Source organism: Corvus brachyrhynchos, unplaced genomic scaffold (genome assembly GCF_000691975.1).
Source record: "Corvus brachyrhynchos isolate BGI_N302 unplaced genomic scaffold, ASM69197v1 scaffold245, whole genome shotgun sequence".
Classification (NCBI taxonomy): Eukaryota; Metazoa; Chordata; class Aves; order Passeriformes; family Corvidae; genus Corvus; species Corvus brachyrhynchos.
Genome location: NW_008238988.1, coordinates 5776836 through 5796225, shown reverse-complemented (window position 1 = coordinate 5796225; position 19390 = coordinate 5776836). Strand labels below are relative to the sequence as shown.

The window sequence follows — 19390 nt, the reverse complement described above, 5'->3', positions numbered from 1 at the left end:
CCCATAAATGCAGTGGGTTGTTCCTCCAGCTTCCCACCTCTCATGTCACTGGGCCCATCCGTGTTTCCTTGAGCACCTTGTCCTTGGACACCTTCCAGTTCTTTAACATCTTCCATTTCTTTAACTTTCTGGAGGAACTTGGTGTTTTCCTCTTCAAACTTGACACTTTCCACCTCGCTTTCTTCTTGTTCACAATGAAGCCTTCTCAGCCTATGCAGGTTGTCTTCCAGCACTTTATTTTTTTCAATTAGCTGTATCATTTCAGCTTTCAGATCCTCATTTTCTACCTGAATTTCTTCTTGTAGCAACAGAAGTTCAGCCTGTGCCATGGATCGGTCTTCCAGCTCTTCCACCCTTTTCCAAAGCTGAGCTATTACGCTCTTCAGGTCACCATTTGCTGCCCCAGGAGTGTGATCCAGCAGGAGAGAGGCTTCACTCAGTTCTTCAGCCTTCTCCAGCTCTACCTGGAGCTTCAAAGCATCAGAAACAAACCCTTTATTTTTGGGAGCTATTCTGTGATTTAGCAGATGAATGTTCTGCTGTTTGACATTGTTGTGTAGCATTTTTGGCCTGGGAACTTCCTCCAGATCTCTCTTTTTTGGCAGCAGAGGCACCCAAAAAAGGAGCTCTTGGTTCTTGTCACAATCCTGGTTGCCATCAGCATCTGGAGCTGCTTGATTTCCTTGGATCCAACACCCCTGTACCTCAGGGTGGTCGCCAGCTCTGGCTGTCACACATCCCTCCTCCAAATCCAAATCCATCTCCGACATTTCTTCCAGGTCTGTAGTATCAGCCTCCAAAGGTGGAAGGACACTGAAATCTGCTCCCATGGCTACATCTTGACAATCACTGGGCAACCCTTCAAAACTGGGATCTATCTCCTCTGGTTCTGAGCCAGAGTGGGAGCAGCCAGGACTGGGAGGTTGCAGGGGCTCCGGCGCTTGCAGCCGGTGCTGCAGCCGCAGGATCTGGGCTGCCATCCTGACATTCTCCTTCACCGCCTGCTCGTGCACCTTCTGCAGGTTTTGGAGAACATCCCCATCGTCTCCCAGAGGAGCTGCACCAGGAAAAGCAGCGATCTGGCTCTTGGCTTTCGCATACTCACTCTCCAGGACCCTGTAATGGCTCTGCAGGGCAGAAAAACTCCGTGTTTCCCACTGCAGTTTCTGTATTTTCCCTTGGAGGGCTGAGATTTCCAAACTCATCTCAGCCTTTTCTGTCTCTGCTCTCTCACAAATGCCTTTGTTTAAACTCTCCAAAGCAAGAAGTTTGGAATAGAGCTCTTCTTTCTCTCGCTTATACTCACTGTCCAGTCTCTCCAGCTTTTCCCTAACCCGCTTCCCATTTTCCTCCACTGTGGATATATGTTCATCTTTCTCCTTTAGCTCTTTTTTATGGTCATTTTGGAGTTGGGCTATTTTCTCATTCAGCTTTTCCTCTTGCTCCTGGGCAGCATTCCTCAGCTCCCGCAGCTCCTTCTCCAGCTGCTCCCTCTCACACACCAGCTTGTTCACTTCTTCCTTGAAATTTTTCTCCAGGAGATCCTTCTCCTGGGTCAGGGCAGAAGAAACAGCCTTTTCACTTGCCAAGCTTTCCTTCAGCTGCTCATGGGCTTCAGCGGCCTCCTGAGCAATTTCCTCCCTTTCAAACTCCCACTGGGATTTCTCCTCTCTTTGCTGTTCAGCAAGTTCCTGCAGCTCTCGCTGGTAACGTCCTTCCAGACTCTGGAGGGTTTCTTCATATTTATTCACAAGTGTTTGTGTGTCCACAGAAAACTGAGTTTGTGCATGAGATGCTCTTCTCTTATAGTCACTTGCCATTTTTTCCCTAGACATGGTTAACATAAGATATTACTAAACTACCTCAGAGATCAAAGTGGATTTTTAGGCTGAATAAAACAAGTTGGAAATTCACTTTTTTTTTTTTCCACTGACTACTGGATGGGTGTTTCTGGAAGCCGTAAGTTAAAACGGAGGCAATTTGGTGAAACTTCAAAAAGAAAAACTGCCTTGGAAAAGTGTGAAAGCTCATGAAATGTCCTCAGAAAAGGTTGCCTGTGCAATATGTGCCCTTTTGTTCCTGTGCTCAGATTTTTTGGGGGGCAGATGCTCTCACCCCCATCACCCCAGGATGGTTTCAGTTTCTTCTGACACTCAGTGTTGGCTAAAAGCACTTCCCAGCCACCCCTTTCCTTCTTCAGCAAAGAACTCTGCAAACCCACAAGTTTTAAAAGGACCAAGCAGGGATTTGTGGAGCACAGGGATCCCAAACAGAACTCGACTTAATCACGCCTGGTTATGCTTTAACACTACTGCTGCCTCTGGGCGAGCTAAAAATGAATCTAAATATCTGCTTGAGAAAGGTCAGAAGAGAAAAAACCCTGGAGAGGAGCCCAGTGCTGCAGAGCAGAGCAGGAACAGCACTGTGCAGTCAGGACACTTGGAATGACACACCAGGGAAGTGTTTCTGCACTAGGTTCACCCCGGTCACCACGCTCCAGCACTGTCCCCACCGGAGGTGACACTCACCTTTCCTCCTCCAGCTCCTGCTCGTGCTTCCTCAGCAGCTCTTCCTGCAGCTCCTCCTTCTCCAGGGCGTGCACCTCTGCCAGCCTCTTCACCTGCTCGTGGAAGCCACGTTCCAGCTCCCCCTTCTCCTCCTGCAGTGTCTGCACCAGAACTCTCATCTTTTCTTCCACCCAGACACTCTTTTGGATCAGCTCCTCCCGTTCCTGCCTGAACTTCTCATTCACCTGCTCCAGTCTGGCCCTGACATCATCTTCATGCTCCTGCCTCAACAGTTCCTGCAGATTGGCTTTTTCCTCATCGAAATGCATCTGTAATTTGTTTTTCTCCTCGTTGTATTTACAGTCGAGCTTTTCCTGCTGCTCTCTGAGCGCTGCTGCCTCTCCCTGCAGCTCTGCTACTTGATTTTTAAGGCCAGTGATCTGCTTTTCCATGACATTCATCTCCTCAGTGTACTTCTGCCTCATATCCTCCTGCTCCTTTTCCCAGTGGGCTTTTGTCTCATCCAGCTGCTTTTCATAATGGCTCACCTAGAGAAGGGAAAACAGGATGGGTTGTTTTCATTTTCCACAGAATGTTCTACAGGGATGTTTCCCTCAATATTTCCATCTAGTTTTATATATTCATTCTACTGAATATTTTGATTCACACTTCAGCATCTTATATTGATTTCCCTGGAAAGAATGTTCAAGTGCTCAGCTTTATTTCTTACTGGGATCACAGAATCCCAAACTGGTTTTGGGTGGGAAAGGGCCTTACACACCATCTCATTCCAACACTTACTGTGTCCTCAAGCTCCTGTTTGAGGTGATGCAGATCCCTGTGATGTTGCTCCTTCATCTGCTCGATGGCCATTTCTGCCTCTATGCTCATATTTAATGGGTTGCAGTCTTCTGAACCAAGTCCTTTAGAAAAAGTAATTAGTTATAATTTATAGACCTATAAAAACATTAATTATACAATACCTAAATATATATAATTCTCAACAGAACGATTTCATCATTTTAGGACTGCTTAGCAGCTCTCAAAATCCCATCACAAACACAGCCAAGTAACTGCAAGCATTAATTTCAGCTTTAAATACAGTTCAGCAGTCGCATTCCAAATTAACATTAAACACCAAAATAGGAGGTGGTGACCAAAACTCACTGGGAAGGTCGTCATGGAATTACCTCTAAGATGTTATAAACACCCACAGCACAGATCTCAGTCCTACAGGAGGTACTTTTTTACCTTGGTCAGGCTCAATCCCGCCGTTGCCATGACTCTTCACGTCAATGTCAAACTCTTCTGACAGGGAATTTTTCAGGGAAGGCCTGAGCACTTTGCCTTGGGCACGGTACTCCTGCAGCTCTGAGTGCAGCTCATCGATCTGGTCCTGCAGCTCCTGAGATGGAGGGGGGAAAAAAAGGCTGAGGGAAAGGAACCAAAGCAGCTGAGCATCGACCCAGTCCCACCACGGGACATTCAGGTGGGAATTACAGCAGGGAAAGACTTGTCAATAATCCATAGTGCCATAGGCATCCTTCTATCAGCAAAACAACAAGGGGGAATGGCTTCCCACTGCCAGAGGGCAGGGATAGATGGAATATTGGGAAGGAATTCCTGGCTGGGAGGGTGGGGAGGCCCTGGCACAGGGTGCCCAGAGAAGCTGGGGCTGCCCCTGGATCCCTGGAAGTGTCCAAGGCCAGGTTGGACAGGGCTTGGAGCAGCCTGGGATAGTAGAAGGTGTCCCTGCCCATGGCAAGAGGTGGAAGAAGGTTTTTAAGGTCCCTTCCACCCAAACCATTCTGGGATTCTCTGATGATTCTCCAATACCAAACTCTCAACGGTGAAGGCATAACACACTCCAGGACCTTTCCCTTCATTCCTTCTTCCTGTGACCTTTTATTAAAAAGCAGCTTTTCAAACATTTTCAAACAGTTGGGAAATGCCTCCTCAAATACCATCCACTTGAAAAATCAAACCAGAAGCAAAAGATCAAATTAGGAAAGAGATCCCCTCGTTACTGCATTTACCATCTGGTCCTTCCGCCCGCCAGCGGAACCTCGCCAGGGTTTGTGCCAAGTGCCCTGCACCCCGTTCCAGGAACAGCAGTTATTGAGCAAAACAACTCCCTGAGTGTGCAAACACAGAATCCTGCAGGTCTGAAAGGCCCAGGAAGTGAACCTTGGGCACTGATTTATATCTCCCATCCTCAAAAATAGAAAAAGCAGCTGCCTATCGAGCTGTATCAATTCAATGCCTATTTCTAGACAATTTCTGCTTTTAAACTGCAGCTTCCACGCTGTTTCCAATCCAACAGCCTTTTGCAAAGGCAGCCCTTTATTGAATGGAAAGGATCCTGCAGAGCAGATCACAGAATCACAAACCAGTTTGGGTTGGAAGGGACCTTAAAGCCCATCCAGTTCCACCCTCTTCTCATGGGCAGGGACACCTTCCATTATCCCAGGCTGCTCCAAGCCCCATCCAACCCAGCCTTGGACACTTCCAGGGATCCAGGGGCAGCCACAGCTTCTCTGGTACCACCGCAGGCATCAGAAAGCAGATGTGTAAATAGATAACCTGCAGGCTCATCTTAAAGTGCTTCAACCATACAAGATTTGAGGAGGAGAAAGCAAATTTTCAGTTCTCAGGGTTATTTTAAAAAAATATTTCTGGTCTGAAAACCAGTAAAACATGGATGTATCTTATTTCTCCTCTAAGTTCCTGCAACTCTGAATTCACAGGGCTCCATGGAGCCTCTCCCAGCCCACCCTGGGGGCACCTCATCCTCTTAGCTCAGCCAGTTGCCTCTGTGGGAAGAGCTTTCCAACACCCCTTGTGCTGCTGTTTGCAGTGAGGATGTGGCACTTGGGGACATGGTTAGTGCTGGGCTTGGCAGTGCTGGGGGAGTGGTTGGACTCAGTCTGAGAGGGATTTTCCAACCTGAAAGGTTTCATGATGTTCCTGGTGGACACAGGAGCCAGGTCTCAGCTCCACTTACCCTGCACTGCTGCTCGTACTCGCTCCTCATCTGGGCCAGTCTCTCCTCCTGCAGGAAAAACTCTGCACTGGTGGGATCCAGGTCACCAAACTGGAACATAGGAATGGAATATCCAGTTATCCACTGGCCCACCCAACAGCCCTGCTCAGTACAGCACGGATGCCATTCCCAGCAGTCCTGCAGCCTGCACCCTCTCTCCACTCTGGACTTTTATTTTAAATAAAGAAACTCCACTTTCCTCCTAGCAGGGAATGAGTAATTTCCCAAAAAGCATTGTCTGCCATCTAGCACAGCTCTCATGCTCACTGATTCCAGATCACAGCTTTCTACCTTAGCATTTGCACATCTCAGTGTGACAAATAATCCCAAGCTTTAAAGAAGGCTGGAAATCCCAATATATGAACCTCAGGCTGTGCATGCACAAACTCAAACATCTTTGGAGAAGCTGATATCCTGAAAAGTTCAGTGTAATACAGCCATGATCAGCTGTTCACCTCGATTTTCACCTAATTCCAGCAGAGATGCCACGTAAAACCTCACTCCTCCTGCATCATCTTCCCTGGAAAGGACCTGCAAGTTGGGCCTATCCAAAACTCTGTGCTGGGGGGAAAAAAAAAAATCCTGCAGATCTGCAGGATGATTGCTTCACTCTAAGGCTCCCTGCTTTAATTAGAATAAAATCACAGCTAAAGTGGAATATCTTTATTTTCCTCAGCTGCAAGGCAGTCCATGTCACCAAGGCAGGCTGAGCGTGGATAATCTGGATAGGGACCCCAAAAGCCTCTGGATATCAGTTAAACTGGCAGCTTGAGTGCAGCAACTTGAAAGAGATTTAATTCTGCAAGCCCCACAGGGAAAAGGAGGATTTACCTTCTCAGCCAGGACATTTTCCAAGTTCCTCTGCAGTTTGCTTGCCAGACTTTCACACTCAGCCAGTTTTTCTCCCGTTTCCAACAGCTCGTTTTCCAGGCGGCTGTTCTCCTGGACCAAACAAAAAACCCCACAACAGCCTCAGCACTTGGAGGAGGAAAAAAATCAGCATGTGTTGAAATAAGGGTAATCCCAATCAAGTCGGAGCATGGCATTATTCCAAGCTTCAGGTGATGACTGGAGTTATGAATCCATCCACACACAACCCACGCCTGCCACGGCCCAGTGTGAGCACTGGAATTTAGAGAAATTATCAAAAGGCATAATAGCAAGTTTGCTTTACGTGGTTATTTTGTTTATTTGTTTTTAAACCAGTATTTTAAACTTGATCAAGATGTTTTGTCTCCTGGCTGGACAGCTCATCTGAGAGCTGTGCACACGCACGCTCTGCACTTGATGGCAGCAGAGATTTGAACTGGAGATTAGGAATCTACAGAACAACCCACCGAGGTGCCCCCAACACCAATTCTCATGGACACGCCTCTATCTTGCTGCTTAAATGACTTTTGGCCAGCTAAACACAGCCCAAAACTCATGCTCTCAACAAGGACTACTCTGCAAGAGTCACTCCCCCTCCCAGGGTATCCCTGCTTTTTGGGGGGAATCCCAGCTGTGTTTAGTCCCTGTTACCTTCAGGGACAGGGCCAGGCGGTCCCGGATGTAGTTCTCATCCGTCTTCAGCTTTTCAATCTCCTGCTCCATCTCCAGCCTCTGTTTGTTGGCCTGCTGCAGGATTTGCTCCCGCTCTCTGCGGAGCTCGTTCTTCAGAGCGGTGATTCTCTCCTTGTACTCCTCGTCCAGCTTCCTGCCGAGGCACCGGAGGGGAGAGGGGCTCGTTAGAGGAAGCAGGTGGCAAACGCTGCTGGGGTGAGACTGGGTGGTCACCAAGGCCCTGCAATGCCAGGAAAGTGATACCAAGGAGGGAGGGATGATTTGGGATGCCCTACCTGAGGTTGTACTCGTTGCGGCGCTCGATGGCGGCGTGGTGATCGTCCACCTCTGAGGCCATCAGGGATTTCAGCTTCTCTGCTTTCTCCAGGTCCGACCGCAGCTTCTCCTTCTCCCTGGCCACTTGGTCAAACCTCTCCCTAGGCAGAGCAGAGCTAGTCTGCATTAGGTCGGCCCACACTGCTCCCCCAAAAAGGGTATTTGAAATGTCGAGAGAAGAAGCTTGGAAAGATAACCATGGGTCTCATCAACTGCATTTAGTCACTGGCTTTGAACCTGTACCCAAACAGCTCTGGACATGTCTTGGTATCCCCACAAGATCCTGAGACCTCAACACTTGAGACCCTCAGCTGTGGTCCAGCTCCCAGTTCAAATCCTGAAATGGTTCGGGTTGGAAGGGACCTTCAAGACTGTCCTGTTCCAGCCTCTGCCATGGGCAGGGACACCTCCCACTATCCCAGACTGCTCCAAGCCGGGCCTGGGACCCCACCGGGGACCCGGGGCCAGCCACAGCTGCTCTGGGCACCCTGTGCCAGGGCCTCCCCACCCACCCAGGGAACAATTCCTTCCCAATCTCCCATCCATCCCTGCCCTCTGGCAGTGGGAAGCCATTCCCTGTGTGCTGTCCCTCTATCTCTTGTCCCCAGTCCCTCTCCAGCTCTCCTGGAGCCCCTTTAGGCCCTGCAAGGGGCTCTGAGCTCTCCCTGGAGCCTTCTTTTTCAACAGGGAAACCTGCATGGCAAGTCCAGCACAAGGCCAAGCTGTGCTGACTTTGAAAGGAAAAACCTTGGGATTTACGGTGGGTTTGTACCTCACCTCCACATCTATCACATGGCAAAACCTCTGTAATGCCCCAAATCAGTCTGGATTTAAGGTACTGATAAACTCCACCAGCCTCTGCCTCAAGCTGTGCATTCCTTGGCCATCAATGACCACTGCAGCCAGCAGTGACCACTCCCAGACCATCCCCAGACTGGGAACAGCCTGCTGCTTCCATTTTTTTGTTCCTCAACTACATTTTTCTGCAATCCTTGGAGGGTTGAGTGCTTTTCCCAGGCAAAACAAGACAGCTGGAAGTTTCTGAGCACTCCATCAGAGACCTGAGCCTTCCGGTGCCACCCCAGCGCCCCTCGGAGCACCACCATCCATCCATCAGCTGCTCCCTCAGCTCCTGCTTGGCCAGGCACAGCGGGAAGCAGCACATCCAGTAATCCCTGAGACTCACATCAAGTGCCTGATCTCTGTTTTGAAGCTCGCCAGGGCTGCCTGGTGGACTCCATTCTTGGTGATTAAGAGCTCATTCTCCAGCGCCAGCGTCAGCTCCGTCAGGTTCACCTTCCCATCCAAGCTGAAGTCCAGAGCCTGTGGAAACAACGGGTCCTTAGAGCGGAACGAGCTTCCTGCAGCAGCCTGGAGACATTTGTGCAGGGATTGACAGGATGAAACGAGGCTCAGAAGAGATCTTTGCTCGCTAATTAATCTGTCACAAACGCCCCGGGGGCAATAAACCAGACATCTCTGCCACCTCCCTACAACACAGAGCTGCTGCCAGCTGTGGGGATGGGAAGTGTCCTGGTTGTGCTGCAAGACCAGCAGGAAATTAAGCCCAGGCCTGATGAAATGCAGTAATTCCCTGCAGGATCTAACGACACTGGACTTTGCACGGACCAGCTGCTGCCAGGAGGTGGCTGGGGATGTTCGTGTAAACAACACCAGCTCTGGCAGCAGAGGCAACACAGAAGCAGCTCTGCAGGAAGGGTTTGATTGATGGTGAGGATCCCACCTCTTAGAAGGCAAGTTATCATCAGCAAGTGCTTGGAATTTCACAGAATCCCAGGATGGTTTGGGTTGGAAAGAACCTTAAAGCCCATCCAGTTCCCCCCCCTGCCATGGGCAGGGACACCTTCCACTATTCCAGGTTGCTCCAAGCCTTGAAGAAAGGCATTTTCTTTCACTGGAAGTGTTCAAAACCCACATGGACGTGGCACTTGGGGACGGGGTTTAGTGGTGAACAAGGTCTAAGCTGACAGCTGGACTCAATCTTAGAGGTCTTTTCCAACCTAAATGATTCCATGATTCAACCCAACCCTGCAGGAGCACAAAGCAAAGCCCCTGTGGTGGGGCTGAAACACTGCAGACACTGGAGAAACCACCCCAGTGACACCAGTACAAAGGAATTTTCCAGTGGAAAGCAACAAGATGAAGGTGGACACACAAATCTGCTGAAGGTGGTCCCACCTTCTCAAATTGTGTGAGGTTATGAGGGGGTTTTAAATCCTGAGCAATGGCAGAGGTTATTACAGCCCGGATGTTCACTTTCCACGTGGCTATTTAAAAGCCAGGAGAACCACAGTCCACATTGTTGGCAATCCAGGGATGGTCACATGAAATTTTCTTCTCCCCTCCACAGCTTCTAACGAGATGGACAGGGATGGAATTACTCAGGTACCCAATTTCACCCCCATCACCCTTCTGCTCTGTCTAATGGAACACTGAGGACTGGGCAGGGTTTCAAGTGCTGTTCTCCACCTCAGCACGAGCAATAATTCAGGTCACCCCAGTGCTGAGAGGTTTGCAGGCACAGCTATTCAGGGAGGGAGAGGAATTAAATTGCTTCCTAACAAATACAGGTGACTTCTTCAAGCTACGCTGGAAAGCCCATTGTATTTTTATCATTAGCTTCTTGTTCTCTGGGATGTACCATAAAGGAAATGACTGGAAAACTCCCAGAACTCTTGTCTCTAGCACTGGGAATTTTTAATAGAATTATAGAACGGTTTGGGTTGGAACAGATCTTAATCATCATCCAGTTCTACCTCCTGCCACGGGCAGGGACACCTTCCACTGTCCCAGGTTGCTCCAAGCCCTGTCCAACCTGGCCTTGAACACTTCCAGGGATTGAGCAGCCACAGCTTCCCCGTGGAAGTTTTAAAAGGAATAAACCCAGGGATTTTGGAAAGGAAAAAATAACTCAGCTGCTGACACAGGGAGAAAAAAATACACATAACCAGGGGTGAGATGGAGCTGGGGGTTACCTTCAGGATCTCCTGGCTGTTCTCTATGCCCTCCTGGTGCCAGCAGTCCAGGACCCCCTCCACGCAGCCGTAGCCCATCCCATCATCCAGGCTGGAGAAGAGGGAGAAGCCGATGGTGCTGGGCATGGCCGAGGGGGTGGTGGTGCGTCTCCCGCTCTCGTCGAAGGACTGTGAGAGAGGATGAGGGTGTGACGGGGCAAAGGCAGTGCCCAGAAGGGCTTATCAATGGAATTTCCCTTGCACTGCTCCAGAGATTAAGGATTAAGCTCTGCTTTTCCTCGCTGCCAAGCCAAAACCCGGCGGGAGCGCCGCTGCTGACCTCACAGCACCGGGGCACAACCAGGCCCTCGGGACTGCAAATGAATCCGAGGAGGAGCAGTTTCAGAGCTGGCCTCAATGCTCTAGAAGGGTTTTCCACTGCTCATTTTTGGTTTGGAGTGTCACCTTCCCTAAAAGAGCTGCAGGGAGCATTTGCAGACGTGCTCTGGGTACGGCCCTCAGCTTCCAGGCAAAGACAGGGAGCAGATTTCAAATTCTCTCTCAGAAAAAAAGCAGTAATTGGAGTAGAGATGTGGGACCTGCATGTCCACAGCCTATCCCAGGCAGTGCTTCCCCCTGCACCCAGTTTATACTGGATACCCCATCCTGGAAGTGTCCAAGGCCAGGCTGGATGGACCTTGGAACAACCTGGGATAGCAGAAGGTGTCTCTGCCCATGGCAGGGGGTGGAATGGGATGAGCTTTAAGGTCCCTTCCAACCCAAGCCACTCTGGAACTCTGCAAGTCTCTACCATTTCCATACTGCACTCCACAGCCCTCTCCAAGCCACAAAACTTCAAAGGGGAGCCATGTCCCCTTTACCATGAGGGTGTTTTCTGTTTTATCTCCCCCAAATGAGCTTTTCCTGAGAGGGAATTTGAAATCTGCTTTTGGAGCAGCGTGGGCAGCTCACTGCCACCACCTCCACGGGGTAGGGAAGCCCTCACAGCCACCCCTCCAGGGACAAATGCTGAGGAAGAGGAGGAGACAGGCTGGGTGGGAACTGTTCAGGAATTCTCCTGCTCCTCTGACCCCAGGATTCACCTCTCACTGTCTCACCTGCATGGACAGGTGCCGTTTCAGCTGCCGGTACGGAGTAGATGCTGAAGGTGTCAGAGATTTCCCATTTCTAAAAAGGCCATAAAAGAAGTCCTCGATGCTCATGGTCCCATCTTGCTCCAGGTTATGGAGCACCTCTTCCAGCACCTGCAAGGAGACAGAAATGGTGTAAAAGGCCAAAAAAAAATCTAGCACAGAGAAAACATCCTATTCCCAAGGCTCCAAAAAGAGCAAAGCAAGAGTTACCTGGTACCTCAGCCTAACCCATTTCCATGTTCTCCATATGGAAAATTGCAGGCACCATGAAAAAAAGCTCCTGGTCATCTTGGAGCCGCTGTTTAATGAGGCAGCATGAAAAAACCCTCATTTCATTCTGCTCCCGAGACAGGGTGACCTCAGGAATTCAGCTCAAGGTACTGAGACAGATGCCAAACCCTGAGCAGCTTGAAGTGACCAGGCAAAAAAACCCCCTAAGACACTGCAAGGTTATCATAAATCTGTTTTATGCTTCGGGCCACGCTGCTTTCTCAAAAGCAGGACTGGAGATGTTCAGATTATTTCTTTGTCTACAGTTTATCTTTTCCATTTTCTGCCTTAATACCCTGAAAACATTCCATTGTGGATGCTGCAAAGGAATACCTGCTCAGAAACATGCTCTGTGGAGGAAATTATTACAAGCACGTTATCTTAAGATGCAAAAAATCTGACTTTTTTAATAAAACTAAATCCTAAGTTGAAAAGAGCCTTCTTTTTTTTTTTTTTTTGATAAAGATTTCATTTTGTCGTGGGCTCTTGCTGCAGGACAGAAAGAGCCCACAGGCCTTCACAAAGTCAAAAGCAACCACCTATGAATATTTAACCCATATTTGCTGTCCAGCTAGAAAATTCCTAGGATTAAGGAGAAATGCTTGGAATCTCAGCCATGTTTTTAAACTCCAGCTCACTCTGTGATGGCATGAGGAGACATGCACGCCACGGTTCGAGCTAGCAGCTGCCTTCTCCTACAGCAGCCTGATGGTTTGGCACCAAAAACCTTGCTGGAAAACCAGGAGCTGGAAACTCCTCTCCAAGTAGCCACCTGTGCTCGTGGTGAATCCCAGGAGGGATTTTGGGGGGCCCAGGTAGGGGCAGTGGTGGCACGGGTCCGTATGTGGTCGCTCACCTCCCCGGCCGCTGCGTGCAGCCCGTACTGCTCACAGATGGAAACCAGCTTCTTCCTGTTCAGGTGGCCATCCCTGGTGATCCCCAGGTGCTCACAGACCTCCTGAAGTTTCTCCTCGATCCAGTCTGGGCTCGGTGAGGCACCAGGGGAGGCGTTCAGGTCATCGGGGTTCCAGAAGCGCAGCTGTCCTGGAAATGGAGGAGATTGCTCTGGGGTCTGGAGTGGTCACCAAAACACCTGGGGGCTCTGCACCCCACTGGGGACCTGCTGCTGTGATGGGCAGAGCTCCTTCCTGGCTCTGCAGATCCCAAAGGATCATTTGTCTGAGTTCATCCTACTCAGAGCACACTTTGGATTTTAGGATATGGATACTGGTCCCAGCAGTATCAGACTCTACCGGGAGGTTCTGCTCAGCATTCCACTCACACGTGCCACCCCAGGGGAAGGAGCCTCGCGTCCACAGAATCATGGAATTGTTGAGGTTGGAAAAGCCCTCTAAGACCGTTGAGTCCAACTGCTCCCCAGCATGGCCAAGGTCAGCACTGACCCACATCCCCAAGTGCCACATCCACACGGCTTTTAATCCCTCCAGGGATGGGGACTTCCAGTGCCTGACCAGGTGCAGAGTGACCAGCTGGGACCGTGGCCAGGAGGATCTTTGGGAATGTGGAGGAGTCCAATGGTCAACATGGGCTGGTGGCCAGGGAAGGGCAGCTCTGCTGCCTCAGCCACCAGCAGAGATGGAAAAAGGACCCTGCTACCCTGGGCAGTTATGGGATCAAGGGAGCTGCAAAGCCACCTCCTGGGGCTGGAAAAGCAGCTCTAGGAGAAAAAAGTTGTCCCCTTTGGATGGGAAAGGGGTTAGAGAGCAGCTGAAATATGGAAGAGGTGCTGACCTAATTAAAAGGAAGTTATTTATGGTGAAGATGGTAAAACGCTGGCACAGGGTGTCCAGAGAAATTTCCCATCACTGGAAGTGTCCAACACCAGGTTGGACAGGGCTTGGAGCACTTCCTATCCACTTCCTGGGATAGTGGAAGGTGTCCCTGCCCATGGCAGGAGGTGGCACTGGATGGGCTTTACAGTCCCTTCCAAACCATTCCATGACTTTATAGCTCCGTGACAATTAGGGAACATTTAATGACTGGTCCCTGCTGACATCTAGTGCCCACCGGGCTCCACTACAGCCAGAGCCCCCCGGGGCAGGAGTGGGGACCAGGACAGAGGTCAGGGAGACCAGGAACACCCACAGCAGGATGAAGAGGGCAGAGGGGGTGCGGCACAAGATGCGCCCTGCGTCAGCTTTCATCCCCAGCTTAGGGGGATGCCCCAGCTTGCTGAGCTCTGCACCAGCTGGGCTGGGATGCTCCACACACCCAGAGACCCTCTCCACGTGCTCCTCTGATCCCTCTTCAGAGCTGAAATGAGAACAAGCACATCCAGGTGCTGCTCTTTGCTCTTACCCTCGGCCTCGTACTCCTCGCTGCCTCGCGTCTTCCAGTGCTGGGGAGAAAACAAAAGGTTCCCGAGTTATTACTACTGCAAGACATCCCCGGAATGAAAGGGACTCTGGGATCAGCATCCAAGGAGCTGCAGGGCTCCAGCAATGCCGCTGGGCTTTCATCTCCCTGTTCCCTGCAGGCTGGGCTGGGAATCCAGGGCTCTTTGATCCTGCCTTGTTCGGGCACGTGTGGCTCTCCGGTGGGGAGAAACCACAGAGATGCCTAAAGCCCCACAAATGACCCAGGAGAGGGAACAGATCAGAGCCTGGCAGGGTGCTGGGGAGGGAGGCAGAGGATTTCCCTTCCAAGCAAACCATGCTGCTTTTCTTTGAGGTATTGATGGTCGACGGGATGGGGATGCAGGGAAGATCATGGGCTGCACAGAGCTGGGTTATCCTTTCCTTCCAGAACCTCATTTGCCCCTATTTTGCCCCATATTCAGCCAAGCCAAATCCAGAAGTCCTCCACTAACTGCAGCTCTGTAACAGGAGAGAGCTATGCTGTCAACAAGCTCTTTCCTGAGCTTAACAGAGGGGAAAAAACCCACTCTTTGGTGGTCTTAAACCATCCCGCTCCCTCTGGCAGCATCCCATCAGCTCAGGCAGCACCAGGAGCAAAAGTACAGCATTTAAGGTGATTTCCTCATGTACTACACGTTGTACCAGCCCAGGGTATTTACTCCCACGTGATGCTCCCCAACATTAACTTCTGCTTTAGCAGTGGCAGATGTTGCCTCTGCAGCGGTACAAGTGGATACTTCTGCCTGCACGTGACTGATGGATTTGGAGTCAAAGTCACCCAGGACATAAAGAGGCTCTAAATCATCACAGAAAAGTTCAATACGTCTCATTCAGATTACAGCTAAAAGCCATTAATCTACAACGTTGCCATGGAAACTGGATTAGGTCACTGGACTTTTTTTAGCTCTGCTGCTGTTCCCGTTTCAGCTGCCGGACCAGGCAAGGGCCCTTTGCTGCCGCAGCATCGCAACATCCCCTGAGGGATGGAAAGCAGGAGCTGAGGCAACAGGTGCCATCAAATCCCATCCCTGCAAGTTCTTTACAAGGAGGATGGCAACACACCGGCACAGGGTGCCCAGAGAAGCTGGGGCTGCCCCTGGATCCCTGGAAGTGCCCAAGGCCAGGCTGGACAGGGCTTGGAGCAGCCTGGGCTAGTGGAAGGTGTCCCTGCCCATGGCAGGGGGTGGAACGAGATGGACTTTAAGGTCCCTTCCAACCCAAACCGTTCTGGGATTCTGTGAAATTTCCATCTGAAAATGCAGAAAACTTTGTGCAGAGAGAGGGTCTGCTTGAGTCCCAGAGATCCCATCGTGCAGGCACCCATCCTCATCCTCACCTAAGACAGCTGGGACACTGAGGGGAACCGGGCAGTGATGCTCAGGAGGCAGATCCTCTGCATCCAAGTCTTTTTGCATATGCAACATCAATACTTTTATATAGAATCAGATTAATTCAGCACCAGAACCCCCTCACTTCAAGGACTTGCAGCAAAACCAGACAAGCTGCTGCTGTCCCATTCCTGGAAGTGTTCAAAGCCAGGCTGAACAGGGCTTGGAGCACCCTGGGCTAGTGGAAGGTGTCCCAGCCCATGGCAGGGGGTGGAATGGGATGGGCTTTAAGCTCCCTTCCAACCCAAACCATTCTGGGATTCCATGAAACCACAACAACCCCATAAAAACCAACAACCTGAAGAAAGAACAAAGCCAGGGGGCTATGGGCTGGCAACCCCCTGACCGCGACCCCAGGGCGCTCGTGTGACCTCCCTCCCTCCCTCCCTCCCTGTGCAGGGCTCGGGGGTCCCTTTGTGCGCGGGGGGCTCGGGGTCGGCCACCGCCAGCGAGGGGACAAAGAGGGGCCAGGGCAGGCATGGGGGGAGGTGGACATCCCGATGTCAGGCACTCATTGTCCCCCAGCCCCGGCAGTGCTACAGCTGGCCACGGGTCACACACACGGGGATCCCAGGAATGCGTTATCCTTCGGAAGGCGCGTGCTCGGCCGGCCCGGGGAGCAGATGGCCGTGGCTTTGAATGCTGCGGCGCGGGGCCGGGCGAGCATCTGCAGCCTGTGCCGTTTGCTCTGCCCAGAACAAGGCAGCAGCCACCTCTCCCCCCTGCCATCTGCTCCAGCCAGACAGACCTTTGTTCTCCCCCAGAATATATTGCTAATTAAGATGATGATCAGGAGCGCACGCCGAGCCCGCGCTGCTCCGCACGCCACGAGGCGAGCCCTCGCCCCAGTGCTGGTGGGCCGCGCTCTTCCCAGATCCACACAGCAGCTCCCTGGGCTGAGCAGCCCGAGCAGAGACCCCAAAAAAGCTGTCAAATCTCCACACCTCGCTTTGCCAGGTGCCTTCAGCTCCAAAGCACCAGCCACACCAGAGACGCACCTTTTCTGGAGGCAGCCTCTATCCTGAGCTGTTATCCACAAATCCCGTCTTTCCAGGGCAGTCCCACTTTGGGAGTCTCACACTGAGGACCCAAACCCCAGGAGTTTCAACCTGAGGCTCCCAGAATGTTTTGCTCCAAGGCCAGGCCATGCTGGAAACAACTCTGTGCAGAAGCAAACACACAGAGGATGGGAGCAAGAGGCTCCAGCAGGCACTGAAGAGACAGAACTGGGATGTGCCAGCAGAGTCTACAAACTCAAGGCCAGGTTGGATAGGGCTTGGAGCAACCTGGACTAATGGAAAGTGTCCCTGCCCATGGCAGAAGGCTGGAATGAGATGGGTTTTAGGGTGCTTTCCAACCCAAGCCATTCTGGGATTGCATGAACCTGCAAGTAGGAGGGACCTTTCCCAGAGCAGAGCCAGGAGCTGGGGAAGGAGAGGTGACAGATGCTCCATGGTGAGGTTTGGAAGGCAGCACAGCCAGCATCCAGCTCCTGCAGGCCAGAGGGACCCTCAGGATCCTACCACCACCCCTGTACTCACAGCAGGGTCAGTGCCAAACCCAGACCCAGCTGCTCATTACTTTATCCAACAGCACCTGAAAAAATCCCTGGGGATGGAGGTCAGGGAGCCTCCCTGGGCAGTCGAGCCCAGAGCAGCCTCCCAGCCTCTCCTCTGATGTTTACGAGGGGAGGGAGGGAAGGAAACCTCTCAGACAGAGCCTGAGCCCTTTTAATTGGCACTGCTTGGGAGCAAGCACCAATTAAGGCACCCTGTCCCAGTTCCCAGGCCAGGGACAGCCCGGGCCGGGGGCAGGCTTGCGGAACACTGGCAGCAGCGGCGTGTTTGTACACACAACAGGAGAGAACCGGGCAAACGCTGCTCCCTGGGCCAAATCCCAAGGAGTCAGTGCATCAGGAGCCTCCAACACTCCCCTGGGACCCCTCAGCAGCTTCCAGCATTTCCATGCATACCAAGAGGATCTACTTTAGGGAACGAGACAGCAGTGCTGATAAAGTAGGGATTTCACAAGCTGAGCCTGTTTTTTGCTCCAGTTGCAAGGGAATTAACCATCCCACCAGCCCAAAAGGAGCATTCCCAGCAGGAGACTGATCCAGCCCCCACGGCACAGCCTGGTTGCACACCAGCTGGGTTAATTAACTGACCTTGTTAATAGACTACCCTTTACACCTCCGTGACAGCTAAAACTGAGGGGTAAGATTAGAGTAGCCTCTTCCACCAAGGACATCACTTCCCTGGGGAGCGTGGGCGGATTAACATCGATTCCAAGGTCAGGGCAGCCCATGTGGCCAACACCAGGAGATGGATGAGCATCCCTGTGGCGGTGAGCAAAGGTCACCGGGAGTAGGGAAAAGCAGCTGGGTGTGGTGGAAAAGCTTTTCTTTGAGGTGTTGGTTTGGGGGTTTTTTTATCATTTTTAAGCTCAGGAACAATACTGAAATCACAGAAATTGGAAATTCCTCCCTTGCTTTTCCACACAGGGTTGGGGTGTCCCCCTGCAAATGTGGCTGCAGAGGCTCCCAACTCCAAGTGAAGCCAGGAGACAGAGCAGGGAGAAGGCAGCAATGTTTCTCCCTCCCAGTGGAAAAAATCCCACCGCATGCTCCTGAATCAACAATACTTGGCACAGCAGGGCAGGCTGGAAGCAGCCCAGCTCCAGGGAAAAGCCGCTGTGGCCGTACACTAACACACAGCACCAACCCCAACCACTCGGCTCCTTTGGCTTTCCTGTCTGGGGAAGCAAGAGGAGATTCTGGGATTGAAAGCACTAGCACAAAGAGAGCCACAAATCTGGAGCACAAAACCAGGAATATGGATTTTTTGAGCAATTAGATGCCTCTGTCCCAGAGCAGCTGCAGGCTGTGGGCTCTGCTGCCCACCACTCCTTTTCCCCATCCCTTCTGCTGGAGCCACAGCCGGATTTTGGCAGCTGCCCTAATGGATGTGGACATGCTCCGTCTGCTCCCCGCCCACACCTCGTTAGCCACGGAGGCAGAGGCTCAGCCCTCGCTTAATTGCTGGCCCACGCTCCAGCCAGGAGCCAGCGGCGCCAGGAGCAAGTCACCCCTGGCTTCTTCCCGACTTCCCACGGCACACGGAGCAAGGGAGACGTTGCCTGGCATGGCTAATCCCTAGGGACAGGCAAAGAGGGTGGCCAGTGCCTTTACTGGGACATCCCAACCCCCTTTGGATGTGGGGATCAGCCATGTGTCCAGAGGTGACAAGGCCAGCCCAACACCCATCCTAGGGACAGGCAAGGACGGTGACCAGTGCCTTTACTGGGAAGGCTCCAAGCACATCCAAACCTCACTGGATGTGGGGAGCAGCAATGTCCAGAGGTGAGAAGGCCACCCCAACACCCATCCCCTCCCTGCTCACCTCCTGGCTGGAGGCGATGTGTGCGGGATGCGCTTCCTCGCTCAGTGGCTCGATGACCGTCACCTCGGCAAAGTCCTCCCCCGACTCCTGGAACTCCGGCAGGGAACGGCGCCCGTAGCGTTTGCCACCTTTGATGTACTTGGGTTGTGCTTCTGGGGAGGAATCTGGGGAATCCGAGCACAAAACACATCAGGAATGTGATTTTGGAGCTCTCTCGGGGCTGGTTTGTTGGGCAGAATTCTGAGCACCCGATTGCCACCACCGTTCCCGGTGGGCAAGCGCCAGCGGCTGCTCCATGGATCGTCACCACCCTCACCAGGGCTTTGGGTCCGATGGGTTCGAATTGGTTCTGCTCCCTGCCAACAAAAGCTGTTACAAAGTGGAACCAGAGCTTGTCCT

At 51.8% G+C, this 19390-nt stretch overlaps 1 protein-coding gene across 9 annotated transcripts in view; it reads right to left on the bottom strand.

Annotated features, from left to right (window-relative positions):
* NIN (ninein) overlaps positions 1-19390 on the bottom strand; it is a 54247-nt gene that overhangs the window by 18660 nt on the left and 16197 nt on the right. For all 9 annotated transcript variants that reach the window (XR_001863491.1, XM_017738898.1, XM_017738896.1 and 6 more), the window contains exons 4-16: positions 18992-19155; positions 14147-14186; positions 12684-12871; positions 11522-11668; positions 10425-10592; positions 8615-8751; positions 7389-7529; positions 7072-7246; positions 6382-6492; positions 5512-5601; positions 3759-3912; positions 3309-3430; positions 2529-3055 (exon numbers count right to left, since the gene is read on the bottom strand). Coding sequence is in view for 8 of the 9 variants with exons in the window: in XM_017738898.1 (XP_017594387.1) it covers positions 2529-3055; positions 3309-3430; positions 3759-3912; positions 5512-5601; positions 6382-6492; positions 7072-7246; positions 7389-7529; positions 8615-8751; positions 10425-10592; positions 11522-11668; positions 12684-12871; positions 14147-14186; positions 18992-19155 (2164 nt within the window). In the remaining variant the exon portion in view is untranslated. The remainder of the gene's footprint in view (positions 1-2528; positions 3056-3308; positions 3431-3758; positions 3913-5511; positions 5602-6381; positions 6493-7071; positions 7247-7388; positions 7530-8614; positions 8752-10424; positions 10593-11521; positions 11669-12683; positions 12872-14146; positions 14187-18991; positions 19156-19390) is intronic.